Source organism: Pinus tabuliformis, chromosome 9 (assembly GCF_031772625.1).
Source record: "Pinus tabuliformis cultivar Carrire ecotype Pingquan chromosome 9, CPIR1, whole genome shotgun sequence".
NCBI classification, from domain to species: Eukaryota; Viridiplantae; Streptophyta; class Pinopsida; order Pinales; family Pinaceae; genus Pinus; species Pinus tabuliformis.
The window spans coordinates 994,562,690-994,579,755 of NC_142307.1; the positions used below are offsets into that span (position 1 = coordinate 994,562,690).

Consider the following 17,066-nt stretch of genomic DNA (forward strand, 5'->3'; position numbering starts at 1 on the left):
CTATTTTTACCCCTGGCCAACCTCCTGCATGCAAATATGACTATGCTGCATTCATTGCTGACAAGATGCATGACCAGTTCATGAGATTAGAGAATGAGAGGGTATTCAAATATTCTTCAGTCCTATATCATCTTTTCCTTTACTACCAAGCTGATAAATTCCCTTTCTCTATACAAAAGCTTGACACCAGAGGGAACCCTAGGTCAGTCATTTTCTGGACTTCCATTTTTCATTATTCTCATTCTTCTCCTCATCCTTATACACATTTTATCAATCAATTTGTGCATCCAGTAACTACTATGTTGATAGGAAGTCCCCCTCCTAGAATCAGCGATGATATTGAGAGAATTCTTCAGTTATCCAAGAAATACAAGGTTGGGGACTAGTACTTGTACTAGAACCATACCGATATTAGGATTTATGGGTGTGAGATGCCTCCCTTTAAACTGCCTAAATATGTCCCCATGAGATTATTTTCCCTGTAGTACTACAGGCAAATGATCAATTATGATGAAATCCATTTTATGAAAGCTAAGAAGAAAGCTCAGTTGAGGATAAAGGATCACCTAGGCCCATTTATTTGCAACAACAGAAGAGCACGAAAAGAGGCAAAGGAAATCCTTGAGAGAATGATATTGAAAAAGAGTTTCATCTGGCCTTATGATCCTCATAGCTTCATCTATGATAGAAGGCAAAAGCATAAGCTGTCCCCCTACTTCCATCATAGAATTCTAGAGATAGAAAAATATGCAAATCAAAATGAATGGGTGGAGGGAACACTTATAGAACAAGATAGTACACAAGTAGAAGTATAAAATGTTATGAAATATTTGGAAAGACAACTTGATCTGGATTCCTTTGTACAGGTGCCTGGAGAATCTTCATAGAAACCAACACAGAAGAATAGTGCACAGACATCAGGACAACCAGAGACTTCAGAATAGAGAAAAGATTCAAGATCACAGAGCATTTCTGAGGAGTTGACCCAAACTGATACAAACATGGGCAACCCTCCAGTATTGCAGACCCCTCTTAATGAGGAACAAAATCAAAAAAGAAGTAGGAGTGAGGCTAGTCCCTCTACAGTGCCATTGGACTAGGTATATGTGAAAAGGTAGAGATTGAATCCTCTATCTGAGCAGGAATATAAAGAGACAAGAAGTGATACAGTGCAGACAACAGTAGCAGGGGAGACACCATATACCTCTCAAACACAAGCACTAAATAGGCAGCCAAGTGTGGCAAGTGTAGAAGTGTCATCACTAAGGATAGTTTCAGAGTAAAGCCAGGATTTGAAAGAAAAGTACAAAGAAATTAAGGCTAGGAATGAGTAGCTCAAAGCTCAAGCTTATGCCAGATATCTGAAAATGGCTCCTACAAATCAGATAAGGTTGATGTCATCCTTTGACATCAAAGAGGGAAAGATGCAGATGAGCTTTTTGAAACCAATAGTACAACAGCCAAAGTCCATGGCAGATTATTTAAAAACAGATTTTTAAGTTCTTGCTAGAGACATCCACCCAATTGATCAAATTGAGCTCCATAAGCAAATGGGTGAGATGGTCTATTCCACATTGACCAGTAAAGCCATCATTGCACACCAGTTGCAGAATTATCTGAATAATACTATATCACAGTTACAGTTGGAAAAAGCCTCTTCTCAGGCTAAGGACACAAGGATAAAATCACTAGAAGATCTGGTGATTGAGTTGGGACACGATTCCAAAGATGTTAAAGCAGCTAAAACGTTTATAAAGAAAAAGAATGATGACATTACTACACTCAAGAAACAACTCAAACTCCCTCCCCTCATACATCCACAAACTGCAGAAGTAATTGAGAAACAAAATGAGGAAGAACTTATGGACTTGATCCTTAAGTTGAATGAGCAGTTGAAAGAAATAAAGCAGGAACTAGAAAAAGTTTTGCAGTCCAAATAGGGTGAGTCGACCACCATGCCTCAGACTGTAATACCCATAATTTCTACAGCAATTCCATCTACTATTGCAACATCTTTGGCACCCAACATTCCTCCAGCAACAGCTCTACCAGTAACAACAACAACAAGTACATCAGAAGTAGCAGCAACTTCAACAAAGAAAACAAAGGACTTAATAAAGTCCATGGAAGAAATGAAAATCCAAGCAACTGAAATAAAGAAACTAAAAGAAAAGATTACCAGCTTGGAAAACAATTGTGAGCTATCACAAATCAATTACACTGAAGAAGAGAGAAAGAATAGAAGGATGGCTGAAAGAATTAAAATATTAGAGAATGACTTAACATTGGAAAAGCCATTGAAAGATATCAGAGAGATTCTATGGACCAATATCATTGATTCTATCAATGATATTTGGTCTGCTATTCAGATCATTTTTGAATAGACTGAGTTAATGAAACTAGCTACAGAGGCTATACAGAAGACCAAGGAAGAATTGGGGGAGAAACCTGAAGAGGCAACCCAATTAATCAACTTCTTGAATAGCCAAAATAGGCAACAGATGGAACAATGGGATATTGAAGATCAAACTGGTACTGTCCTTGAAATTAAGAAAGTTTTGACCAAAAAGAACTTAATGCTTAACCTGGAAAGAAGATGTCAAAGTATCCAAGAAGACAGAGATGATTTTATGGTAAAATCTAACATTCTTAGGGATAAAGGACTTCCAAATCTATTGGTGATAAACGACAAGCTGATGAATCATGATGACTACATTGAAATACTGCACAAACAAGCCAGAAGTCAAGCCATCTCTCCCACAGTGAAAGCACTACCCACAGGAAAATTGTTGTATGATGGTTTGGAAAATCTTTTCTATATTGAGCATGAAGTTAAGCACCTGTTCACAGTCTAGCCTAATTTTACAAAATACACTGAAGCTGATGAAGTGTATAGGAAATTGATCAGGATGAAGATACCAAATGAATAATGGTGGACCAATATGCTCGATATCCTATAATTTACTATGGTAACTCTGAGGTAAATAGAAAATATTCACTGAGATAAAGTTTGGTAAACAGGTAAAGAGTATCAGTGGGGGAAAGTAAGCAAGAATCCAGCACACAATTACTAAAGCAATAGCAAGAGGCAAATTCGAGTTTCAACCTCCAGCTCTTCCATAAATAAAGGGACAACAACAATCAGTTTTATATATGTCTCTATTATTTTGTAAAGATATTTTGTATTCCCTAGAATAAATCTCATGTAGTTATGAGATATTTTTGGTGTAATTTTTGTATAAATACTTCTCCATTCGAAGTATTGTGGGTGGATTCTATAACATCTCTGTAAATCTATGCTATCAAGATGAGAAAGCTTTTGTACTCGAATCTGGATTTTTGCTGGAAAAGGAATGAAAGTTGAGGACATTTCATCAGATTCTCATGTAGTATAATTGCAAACAAGTATTTTATCCTTGTGATTTTATGTGTTTTCTATATGTTTCAATGTTTCATGCATCTGAAATCTAACTGGTAAAATAGTCAATGTATATAAGAATTAGCTTTATTGCTCTCTGCTATCAATAGTATACCATTTATATGTTTTCTTCTAAACTATTTTGATAAAGGAATTCTTAATTTCTCCTCTATCCCTATAGTTTTTCTCTAATAAGTCCCTGGTATAGGATTCTTAATTGCCCTCTACTAGTTGACCTATATTCCTTTCCTCTTTCTAATCCTAACTTGAGGATTCTTGATTGCCCTCTAGTTTTGAGCAGAATTATCATCCATTCGAGCCCAAAAGTTTTTTTTTACTCTGTTATCCTGCCTGTTGAACTCATACCTTGGCAATTTGACTTAATCCAGTGAATTATCCCTGATTGACTCCATAGCCCAATGGCCTAAAAGCCTAGTTTGCCCATTTGTTTCATAACTCCACCATTCTCAAACAAAAATACCTCCTTGAACATTAATACTAGCCTAAAATCCTTTCAAACATAGCTAAATCATAAAGAGAGAGCTCTCTCTTGACTAGGTGGGCTAGAACCTAAGTCTAAAAGTTGGTTTGTGGTTACCTCAGATCCTTTCCTTCTTTTCAATAACTTCTAAGGAAAATCTGAGTGATAACAGGATCATCAAGAAAACATGATGAGGTTTCCAAGGTACCTAGGCCTGAGGTGACCAAGACGTATCAGAGAGGCAGAGGCCTTGTGTTTTCTCCTCAAATTGGGGAAGGGGCCAAGCCTACTACATCAGCAGAACAAGGATCACCATGACATAATGATGTTTCTTTGGATGATGGGGAGCCCATTGAGCATGGATTTGACCTATTTGACTTGGAGGCACATGACGAGCATCAAACCCTGCTACAAGTCATGAAAGAGAAAGATTCTTAGATCATGGAGCTTAAGGAAAATTTGGAAAGGGCCATATTCAACATTTCATTCCTCGAGCAAGAAAACAGTCAACTTAAGGCAAAACAACTAGTCATGGAGAAAGAGAAATTGAAAGCCAAGAAACAAGAGATGAAAGGAAATAAAGTGGTGGACCATGAGGACACTGAGGAGCATGAAGGGCATGTTTCAAAGACGAGACCTAGGACAATGGGTCTTAGGAAGGCACTTCAGAGGGAAAGAGGACAAACGCCATCAATGAAAGAATTGACCTTTGAAGAGAGGATTTCCATGGAAATAAATGAGGATAGGGAGTTTTGTCTTGAAAAATTCAATTGCCACATTGAAAACATCTTTGACAAGGCAAACAGGGATAACAAGTTGCAAAAGAAAATGGCCATCCATTATTACACAAGGAATCGGATTGCCAAGGTCAAAATCAAGTAGTGGAAGGAAAAACTCAAGGAAACCCTAATCAGCCAAGAGGAGAAGGGTAAGTTATATTTTCCTGCTGATGCATCCATGATTGCATAACATGCCTCATCAGGCATCCTTGGACAAATTTTGGGAGGATTTGGAGAAAATTTTGTGTTTTGGTGCAGATTAGTGCAAACTTGCAAATTTTTTGGCAATTTTCTGTCTAGCAACGCAGCGAGCTCATGCTGCGCTTCTTCCTTAGGGCTCAAAATTAAGGAAACTCAACATTTTTCTAAATATTGTGACCCCCTCTCAAAACCCATTTTCCCACTTTCCTATTCTGGGGCTCATTTTTTGAGAAATTTGCAAGAAAGAGGCCAAAAATCACCTTTCTACCCCTCTTTTTCCATTTCGTTGCACACCTGGAGAGATCTTGGGGGAATGGCCATATCTCAGCCAAAAATAGGTCATTTTGAGTGAAAAAATACTCTAAAGACATATACACTCTCCTAGATTTCCAGAAAATTCTTTAGGTCTAGATTTGGACTTCAGAAAGGCACTCAAAAATGGCCTCCAACAACATGTTGTACACTTGTAAATTTCTGAGATTTGCGTAAAATTTTCATTGTTTAATATTTTGTAATTCCTAGTTTGACTTTGTTAAAAGTAAAAAGGGTGAAGTAGATGAATGTGAGGAGTAAAATTAAATGTAAATAATGGGTGGTTAGTCTTTGTAAGCTATTTTTATGTAAATTTGACCTCATTTATGAGAGAGGTTGGAGTCAAAGTTAATTGTAGAAGTTGTTTTTAACTTCCATAGACATTAGGGTTTGGTTAGAACACCTCATGGATGAACAGTTCCTAGAGTCATGGGTTCGACCCCTAAGAGTGGGGATATGTTGTTTTTGTCTTTATGTATTAGTTTCTTAGTGATAGAATGGGTTGTATTTCAAAGGAGATAACTATTGTAGCTTGTACTTGGATATTTACTAGAAATCAAAGGACACATTTTGCAACTGTTATCTAGGAATTCATGTGCAGTAAGTTTGTGATGTTATTTTTTCTTTTTTATAGCTTTGTATGAAAGATATTCATCTTCTCTTTCCATTCATCAATTCTTCAATGTTTTTCCTTACAATTTATAAACAAAAGTATTTGGATAAAGCTTTGTTTTGATGGAAAAATAATTATGTGTTACTTTATTTCTTGCATAATGAATTCATGTTTGGTGCTCATTAAGACCTTTTTCTTATTATAAACACTACACTACACCGACAAACCCTAAGATCCATCACAAAAGTAATGCTACCTTGATCCTGTATATCTTTGTTATTGTAACCCTTTGATCCTCTGACCTAGCTACCTGGTTTTTCTCCCTTATCTAGCAACAAAACCCTAAATTTTCCAAAACCCACCTAAGCCTAGCTATCTATCCTAAAATCCTTTACATTCTAGCCATCTCTTGGCTATGATTTCATAGAAAGATCCATATCTAGTTTGGTAGGGCTAGCTACCAAACTAAAATCTTAGTTTGTGGTTACCTCTGTCAATCTCCTCATTAGCCTGGGACATTGTGGAGGATAACAGAGGGCATGACAACTAGGGAGTGCAAAGGCGTTCTAGTGAATGTAAGATTCCCAAGTCATGGAAAACGATAATGCTATTTGTGAGGTCATGACTTCCAAGGTGTGTTAGGGAATGCTAGGGCATGCTAACATGTGCCAGATAGTGTGAAGACATGTTAAACAAGATAAGATGTGCTAAGTGCTAAGGCATGCCAAGATGTACAAGGGTGTGAAAATGCATGCCAGGGACTGTCAAGGAAACAAAAGGGAGGAAAAAGTTAAACTACAAGGAAATGAGCACATAATAGGTTTAATAAGTCATAAATTTACCTTTTCCATAAGGGGCACGCAAGGCACACCAATAGTAGGTGCCAATAGGTGCCAAGTGCCAAGTGTTAATGCATTCTAAGTGATAAATCTTCCTCTGTTTCTTCTCATCTAGTTTCCAATAATTGATCTCAAATAAATTTACTATTAAACCATGCCAAATCATACCAAGTCATCTCAGTGCATGCCAAACATTCTAAGACTTTCCAAGTGGCAACACATTCCAAGGTCCAATGTGTGTCAGGGAGTGTGATGCGTGCTATGAAGTGCAGAGCATATTGAAGAGTGCTAAGGTTTGCTAGAGAGTGCCAATGCATGTTGAGGAGTGTTAGGGAGTACTAGGGCAACACAAGGGAGAACTAGGTCAAAATGGATGGAAGTGAATGAATATGAGGGTATGTCGGGGAGTGCCAATGAGTGTTAGCTGTCATGCCAAGGAGGGAGTGACAAGGTATGCTAATAATAGGTAAGGCATGCCAAGTAATATCAGGGAATGTAAAGAAGTGCTAGAGTGTGCTAGGTAGTTCTGGGGTGTGCTAGCATGTGGCAATTAGTGCCAAGGCATGCTAGGTTCTAAGACATGCTAGGATGTGCATGATGCCAAAGTATGCCAATATGCGTCAAGGAGTTTCAAGGCAAAAAAAGGAATAACCAAGCTACAATGCAAGGAAATGAACACACAAGAGGATTAATATGTTGAGACTTTATCTTTTTCGAAAGGGGCATGCGAAGCACACTAATAATATGTTCCAATACATGCCAAGTGCCAATGTGTGCCAAGTGCTAATGTTTATCAATGCAATATTATGCCAAGGTGTTCCAGGGCATTCTAGGGACTACAGGGCATTCCAACACATGATATGGGAGTGCTATGCTATGCTAGGGCATTCCAACATGTTCTTGGGCATCCTACTCATGGCAAGATGTTCTAGGTATAAAGATGTTCCAGGTACAAAGATGTTCCAAGACATGCAAGGTGCCAAGGAATGTTAGTATACTATTCCAAAGCATGTTAATGTGTTCCACGAGTGTTGAGGAGTGCTAGGTATCTATCATTAATAGAATTGAAAGAGCTTGATTATGATTAAATAATATAGTTCCTACACACACTAGTGGAACTTTATTTAAAGGAAATTTGCTAAATAATAAATGTAATAGAGATGAATCATGTGTTTACTCATAGGAAAACTATATTCTTATGACTTGAGGGAAATGATACACACTAATTACTTCTTAACAAATTGACTGATTATTATAACCACTGTGACCTTGGACACGTAATGAAAAAGACTCCAGAACAATGGTCTTAAATCATTATCTTTTGACAAAACATATAGTAACAGGTACATAATGTCATCAAAAACTCAATGGAATGATCAATGATGATGAACATTTTTTGACCGTCACCAAAAGTAACCAAAAAGAGCATTGGTGAGGGTCAATAAAATATCTTCATTAGAAGTGTCACCAAAAAGAGAATTAGCAATGGGCCTTTAACGACCCTCACCAAAAGTGTCACCAAAGAGAGAATTAGTGACAGGCCTTTAACGACCCTCACCAAAAGTGTCATTGAAAATGGCTTTGGTGACAAACCTTAAAGGACCATCACTATATACACTTACAACAACGATTTTTTAACGACTGTCACCATATACGACATTGGTGATGGACCTTAAAGGTCCATCACAAGCATGCAGCATCATCAAAAACTCATTGGAATGATCAATGATGACGAACATTTATTGACCATCACCAAAAGTAACCAAAAATATCATTGGTGACGGTCAATAAAAGATTGTCACTAGAAGTGTCACCAAAGAGAGAATTAGTGATGGGCCTTTAATGACCGTCACCAAAAGTGTCACCAAAGATAGAATTAGTGATGGGCCTTTAACGACCCTCACCAAAAGTGTCATTGAAAATTGCTTTGGTGATAAACCTTAAAGGACCATCACTATATACACTTACAACAACGCTTTTTTAAATACCGTCACCATATGTTGCGTTGATGACGAACCTTAAAGGTCCATCATAGGCATGACCCTCACCAATGACCTTTTTTCTTGTAGTTCCACTTATACCCATCGATGAAACCTTTTGTTCCCTTGCCCCATTCAATAAACCACAAGATTTCTCCTACATTTTTGGTCGTACCAGTCAACTTCTCATAATGTTATGAACCCACAAATTTGGTCTCAATGCCCCTAAAACTACGCCCTTGACCCCCCTTGGATAAGGGATTAAATGCATTAGGGATTATGGGTTGTGAGAAGGGAGCCACTAATCCCCTTATCATAACCATAGGGTGTTCCCCTCTTAAATGCAATAACATGATACAGAAGATAAATTAAGAGAAAAAGACAAGGAACTTAGAAAATAGAAAGCATTTGTTCAAGAATTAATGGAATGGAAAGCTACCATGGAATTCGGGAAATAAAGTGGCGGAGTGATCCAAAACTAGCCAACAATGTAAGAATTACATGTGTAGACTATTTAATTGTTTGTGTATGTTTAACCTATGTTTGACAATAAGGTTGAGTTTGACTTTTTCTTTCTCCCCTTAATGTATATTCTAGCCCCTCATATGTTGAGAGTATTGGTGTAACTATGTTTAGAAGCATGCCATTCCTAAAGAAAAAGGTGACATTATCACAAAATGAAAAAGGAAGATCCAATTGTAATATAACCTTGGTCAACTTTGTATTGAAAGCACAAAAAAGGGGGTCAAAAGTGGATGAATCTAGATATGGATAGCTTGAAGATTGCACCATTCATGTAGTTGATGATTTCTTGTGTCAATTCCAATATACTTGAAGCAAACTAAGGGAATTTGAATGTTGTTTTAAGCATGTTGTGGATAAAACCTTTGAGAGAGATTGTAGACTTATATGGGAATATTACCCATACATCTGGTAAGAGAATGGAATAGTGTTAAAGGACGATGAAAACTAAAATGGCATCTTTATATCCTCTTTTATATTTTGAGTGGAGATGAATTACATTTGAGCCATGCATGGAGATGAACTTTACCTTATTTGTATGACCTTAGATGCATTTGTGAACATTAGAAGACCATATTCTTTCCCTTTGAAAGAAAATGCGTGGAGGATATTTGGGGGAAACGTGATTGCCCATAAAATGTATATCATATTTGGGGACCTTATGGGTCTTTTCCTTAGATCCTAATAGTGCTTGGAGGATGTATTTGTAGGGGTTAGTGGATAAAAACCTAATATAACCATGAATATTAGTGTTGGAGAACCTATGGTTTGGGATAAAGGCTTAGGGTTCTAGGAATTAATGGGTTTAAGAGTTAAGGGTTAAGGGTAAAGGCTTAGGTCTTAGGGGGTTGAGGTCTAAGGAATTTAGGGGTTATATATTAATGGCTTAGTGGTTAAGGGTTTCAGGGGTTAAGGGTTAAACAGCAAGGGCTCAGGGGATTTACGGGTTAAGTGCTTAAGGGTTATGGTATTTAGTTGTTAGTGGGTTAAGCGATTAGGAATTAAAGGGTTTAGGGGTTAGGTGTTAAGGGTTAAGGGTTGTGGTTTAACAGGATAAGGGGATGGGCTTTGGGGCTTTAGGGATTCTAAGTTAGGGTTATAGGTTGATGGGTTAGTGGCTTAAGGTTTAAGGGATCAAGGGGTTAATGGGTCATGCATTATGAGTGTAGGGGTGAACGTATTATGGATTTGGGGTTAAGGTGATAATTAATTCAACAATTATGGTTTAAGGGCTTGTGGGTTGTGATAATGGGGCACCTAATCCCCTTATCACAACTATTGGGGGTTCCCCTATCAATTGTTCTCATTTCCTTCCCTCTAGGCCTCCTAGCTCGTATGCCATGAGGTCCCAAGAGCCATTCTCATTCTCTAATGGTAGGTTTATAGATCTCTGTAAACCATGCTCGAACCTCTCACTTCTACCCATCCATGATACCATTATATCCTCTTGCCCCGTTCAATACACAAAAGGATCCCCTACCCCAAAATTCATGAGAATTGAACATTTGGAGGTGATAATTTAAAACTACCTCTAAAAGTTTAATTCTAATGAGTTTTTGGGGGTGGGTGGCCAAAACTACCAATTAAAGTTACATTTTCATCACTTTTAAGGGTGGTTCAGGGATTCTATATTAGGGCTTAGGGGTTAAGGGGCTAGTGGCTTAAGGTTTAAGGGATCAAGGGGTTGAAGGGTTATGAGTTATGAGTGCATGGGTTAAGGTATTATGGGTTGGGGGTTAAGTGAATATGGAATTTAGTGGTTATGGGTTAAGGGCTTATAAATTGTGATAATGGGTCCCTTTATCCCCTTATCACCACTATTTGGGGTTCCCTTATCGATTTTTCTATGTCTTCCCACTAGCCACCCTAGCCTCAATTCCATGAAATACTAAATACCTTTTTCATTCTCTAATGTTAGGATTATAGATCTTAGTAAGCCATGCTCAAACCTCTCACTTCTACCCATCCATGCTACCCTTATCTCCCCATGCTCCTTTCAATATACCAAAAGATCCCTTCCCCAAAAATTCATGAGAATGGAACATTTCAAGGCTATCATTTAACAAACACCTCTAAATTTTTAATTCTAATGTTTTTTTTCGGAGGGGGGGGGGGGTGGGGGGGGGGGGGGAGTGTGGGCATTGTCCAAAATTTCCTCCAAAAGTTACATTGTTGTAACTTTTAAGGAGGGTTTCCAAACAACCCCCTTTAAAAGTCATTAAAATTGAATGTTTGGAGATGTTTTTGGACATTGCAACACCCCCCCCCCCCCTCCCCCAACAAGTCATGATGATTGAAATTTTAGAGGTTGTTGTTAAATGACCGCCTCCAAATGTTCAATTCTTATGACTTTTTTTGGGGGGGTGGGGGCCTAAAACATTGCCTCCAAAAGTTAAATTCTCATGAATTTCTGGGGGGTTGTCAAAAACCGCCATGAAAAATGTATTTTGGGGAAGACATTTAACACCACCCTGCCCACTCCTGAAGCAAAATTCATGGAAAACACTTTTAGAGCCAGTTGTTAGAAACCACCCACCACAAACAAAAAAATTAAGTTCAATTCACATGACTTTCGGGGGGGGGGGGGGGGGTGTTTAAAAACCGCCAAGAAAAATAAATTTGTGGGAATTCATTTAAACCCTTTAAAAGAAAATATGTGGAGGATATTTGGGGGATATGTGAATACCCATAAAATATAGATCATATTTGGGGACCTTGTGGTTCTTTTCGTTGGACCCTAGTAGTGATGGGAGGTAGTATTTGGAGGGTTTAGCAGAAAAAAGCCTATTATAATCAAGAAGATTAGTGTTGGAGCACCTATGGTTTGGGACAAATGCCTAGGGGTTCTAGGAATCAAAGGTTCTATGGCTCTAGGAGTCAGGGGTTAAGGGTTAAGCACCAAGGGCTAGGAGATTTAGGGGTTCAATGCTTAAGGGTTATGGGATTTAGGTGTGAATGGGTTAAGGGATTAGGGCTTAAAGGGTTTTGGGGTTACGAGTTAAGGGTTAGGTTTTAAGAGGATAAGGCATTAGAGCTTAGGGGGTTCATGCATTCTAAGCTATTTGTTAAGGGTTAAGGGGCTAGTGGCTTGGGATTTAATGGATCAAGGGGTTAATGGTTTATAAATTATGAGTGTAGGGTTAAGATATTATGGCTTCAGGGTTAAGGGGATAAGGAATTTAGTATTTATTGGTTATGGGCTTATGGGTTGTGATAATGGGGCCCATAATCCCCTTATCACAACTATTGGTGGTTCCTTTATCAATTTCATTCATTACCTTCCCTCTAGCCTCCCTAGCCCCTATGTCATGAGGTCTCAAGGCCCCTTCTCATTCTCTAATCCTAGGATTATAGATCTCAGTAAACCATGCTTGAACCTCTCACTTCTACCCATAAATTCTACATTTATATCCCCTTGCCTCTTTAATACACCAAAATATCCCCCTCCCATAAAATTCATGAAAATTGAACATTTGGAGGTGGTCATTTAACAACTGCTTCTAAAAGTTTAATTATAATGTGTTTTGGGGGGCAGGTGGCCAAAAATACCTTCAAAAGTTAAATTTTCATGATTGATAAGGATGGTTCAGGGATTCTAAGTTATGGTTAGGGGTTAAGGGGTTATAGGCTTACGGTTTCAGGGATCAAGATTTTAATTGGTTATGAGTTAGGAGTGTAGGGGTTAATGGATTATGGGTTGGGGTTAAGGGGATAGGGAATTTAGCGGTTATGGGTTAACGGATTATGGGTTATGATAACGGGGCCCCTAATCCTCTTGTCACAACTTTTGGGGGTTCCCATATCAATTTTTTATTTTTCTTCCCTCTAGGACCCCTAGCCCCTATTCCATGATGTCCTAAGTCCACTTCTCATTCTTCAATGCTAGGATTATAGATCTAAGAAAATCATGCTTGAACCACTCACGTATACCCATCCATGCTATTCTTATGTACCATTTCTTCCTTCAATACCCCAAAGCACCCCCCTCCCCCAAAATTCATGCGAATTGAACATTTGGAGGTCGTCATTTAACAATCACCTATTAATGTTTAATTTTAATGATTTTTTTGTGTTGTTGTGGGGGTTGTCCAAAACATCCCCAAAAGTTGCATTGTCACGAATTTTAAAGGGGGTTTTCAAACAACCCCCCTTCAAAGTCATAAGAATTTAAATTTTGGAGATGGTTTTGGACACCCCCCGCCCCGACCTGCCCCCCACCCCCTAAAGAAAAAAAAATCATGAGAATTGAACTTTTAGAGGTTTTTGTTAAACAACATCATCCAAATTTTCAATTGTCATGACTTTTTATTCCCCCCCCCCACACCAAGAAGTTACGATAAAACACTTTTACAGGTGTTTGCTATAAACCCCCACCCAAAAAAAATGTTCAATTTTTATGAATTTAGGGAGGGGGCTTTAAAACCGGCATGAAAAATACATTTTAGGGGAAGTCATTTAAATCCCCTCCCTGCCCACTACCCCCACAAATAAAAAAAATAAAAATAAAAAAGTCATGAGAAACGCTTTTAGAGGTGGTCGCTAGAAATCCCTCCCCCCCCCACCCCCACCCCAAACCAGCGAAAGAAAAAAAAAAGTTCATGAGAAAACGCTTTTAGAGGTGGTTGCTAGAAATCTCCCCCAGCCCCCAGCCCACCCAAAAAAAAAACCCTATTCATGACTTTCTTTGGGGTTTTCAAAACACTGCCAGGAAAAGAATATTTATTGGAAATAATTTAAAAACCTCCTCCAAAAGTCATGAGAAAATGATTTTAGAGGGGGTTGTTATAAAATCCCCCAAAAAGGGTCAAATTTTCATGAATTTTGTGGGGGGGGGGGGGGGTGCGCTTTCAAAAACTACCCCTAAATCCCCAAAAACAAATTTAGAGGTAGTTTTGGAAAGACCGTCGCAAGTCAAACTGCCCCTAAAGGCCTTTCTTGTAGTAGTGTAGGTGCCAATATGTGCCAAGTGCCAAGTGTTAGTGCATTCTAAGTGTCAAATCTTCCTCTGTTACTTCTCTCACACTTTTGAATAATTAATCTCAAATCACTTTAAACTTAAACCATGCCAAACCATGCCAACACATTTCAAAGTTTACCAAGGCATCTCAATGCATGTCAAAAATGCTAAGATTTGCCAAGTGTCAATGTGTGTCAAGGAGTGTTACACATGATATGGAGTGGTAGGGCATGTCAGATAGTGCTAAGGTGTTCTAGAGAGTACCAATGCATACCAAGGAGTGTTAGGGAGTAATACACAAGGGAGTGGTAGGTCAAAATGCATGGAAATGAATGAATATGAGGGTGTGTCAGTGAGTGTTAATGAGTGTTAGGCATTCCAAGGAGAGAGTGGCAAGGTATGCTAGGTATTTGCTAGGCATTTTAGGGAATACCAGGGCATGGAAAGATGTTCCAAAGTGTTCTAGGGAGTTCCATGGTGTGCTAACATGTGTCAAATAGTGCCAAGGCATTCCAAGACATGCCAAGTCTTAAGGCATGCCAAGATGTGCATGAAGCTAGGGTGTTTCAACATGTGTGAAGGAGTGTCAAGGAAAAAAAGGGAGAACCAAGCTAAAATTCAAGGAAATGAACACATAAGAGGGTTAATAAGTGAGGAATTTACCTTTTTTGATAGGGCATGTTAGGCATACTAATAATAGGTTCTAATACATGCCAAGTGCCAATGTGTGCTAAGTGCTAATGTATGTCAATTCATGTGAAGGTGATATGGGGCATGCTAGGGACTACAAGGCATGACAACACATGCTAAGGGAGTGTTAGAAAAGTATATATTACAGAGCAATGGAACACATAAAATATATTCTAGAAATATAAACACAGAAAACACATAAAACAAGAGAGACACAGATATACGCAGTTCACCTAATTTGGGCTACGTCCATAGAGAAACAATGAGTACTTCCTTTTATATTATTGAGAAAACTGAAGAGATACAACCTACATCAGATTTGCTATAATTCCCTCTTTTCTCTCACACAATATCCTCTCTCTTTCTCACTCATAATACATATCTACATAGAGGCAATACAATTCCCTCATATATAGTGAGGGGTTGCCTTCTAGGGAAAAAAACCCTAAATTAAACATAACGTCTACTGTCAAATCTCCGCCTAATGAACAACCCAGATTGAATATGAAATTACAACATTTTACAAGGAAATTATACATCTATTTTTAGCTTCGGGGGCACTACCGATGGTCGCCCACTGTGGGCAGGGGGGGGGGCTCCCAAAGATTGCATGCGCACCCCCCTGGACCCCCCTTGCAGCACAAATATTACGAGTGGCATTGCCACCACATTACAGACTGGAATCCAATGCGATAATACCTCTCAATAAAGAAGATAATCATGCTCCACACCCAACAATCTCCCACTTGGAGATTGATTATAGCAACTCCACCGTTGCTTCATTTGTTGGACAATGACTCCACTTTGGACCTAGCTGTTTCCCATCTTCATCATCATACTTGAAGACTAATTGACACTGAGCAATATCTCATTTTCTCCCTGGTTACAACTTTTTTTAACATATTTTGAGGATTTTGGCTAGTTTGTATCTTTTCCAGTTTCAACTATCCATCTTTCAACACTGACCATATGAAATGATACTTGAGATGTATATGTTTTGTCCTGGAATGAAATGTAGAGTTATTTGCAAGATTTATGGCACTCTAGCTGTCACTGTATAACCTGCCCACTCCTGCTTCTTACCCAATTCATCCATAAACCTTTGTAACCAAATCATATCTTTACTAGCCTCTGTAGTAGCAACATACTCTACTTCCATTGTTGAGAGTGCAACAACACTTTGCAGTTTTGAAACCCAACTAACAATTGTTTCACCTACAGTAAACACATACCCTATGGTGCTCATCGTGTTATCTCTATCAACCGCCATATCTGCATCAACGTATCCCTATAGAGCAATGTTTGAACCACCAAAGCATAATGCTTGATTTGTGGTGCCTCTCAAATACCTGAGAATCCACTTCATCGCCATCCAATATTCTTTTCTTGGATTGTTCATGTACCTTCTTACAACTCCGAGTGCATGTGAAATATCAAGCCTTGTGCAGACCATTGCATACATGAAGCTTCCAACTGCTGATGCATATGGAAATTTAGATATATAAGCCAATTTTTCCTGATTCTTGGGACACACCTCCTTAGTTTTAAACAGCTAGCCAAATGTATAGTAACTAGTTTTTCATTTTGCATATTAAGTATTTTCAACACCTTTTCTATGTACTCACTCTGAGACAATGTTAATTTTCGATTCTTCCTGTCTCTAATTATTCTCATACCAAGGATTTGTTTTGCAGCACCCAAATCCTTCATTGCAAATGAGTTTTCCAATTTTATTTTGAGCACATTTATTTCCTGCATGTTATAACTTGCAACAAGCATGTTATCTGCATACAATAGCAATAGAATATAGCTGCCATCATTTTTCCTTTTGAGATAAACACAAAGATCAGAGTGACATCTAGTATAACCTTGTTCAAACATAAACCTGTCAAATTTTAGATACCACTGCCTTGGAGCCTGTTTTAAGCTATACAAGCTCTTCTTCAAACTACACACTAGTTTCTCTTTCCCTTTTACCTCATATCCTTGTGGCCACTGCATATATATCTCTTCCTCCAAATCCCCATGGAGAAAGGTTGTCTTTACATCTAACCGCTCAAGACGCAAATCTTCAGCTGCTACTAGAATTAAAATAGTTTTGATTGAAGTCATTTTAAAAACAAGAGAAAATATCTCATCAAAGTCTATACCATTTTTCAATGCAAACCCCTTCACCACAAGTCTATCTTTATACCTTTTTATACATCCATCTTCTTCCTTCAACTTGTAAACCCATTTATTTTGCAATGTTGTTTTACCTATAGGCAACCTGACT

General features: G+C 38.3%; 1 protein-coding gene across 1 annotated transcript in view; it reads right to left on the reverse strand.

Annotated features, from left to right (window-relative positions):
- The window catches only part of LOC149152070 (uncharacterized), a 136,906-nt gene that overhangs the window by 101,942 nt on the left and 17,898 nt on the right, over nucleotides 1-17,066 (reverse strand). Inside the window, exon 3 of the mRNA XM_089443364.1 lies at nucleotides 1,975-2,088. Within this exon, the coding sequence (XP_089299490.1) occupies nucleotides 1,975-2,088 (114 nt within the window). The remainder of the gene's footprint in view (nucleotides 1-1,974; nucleotides 2,089-17,066) is intronic.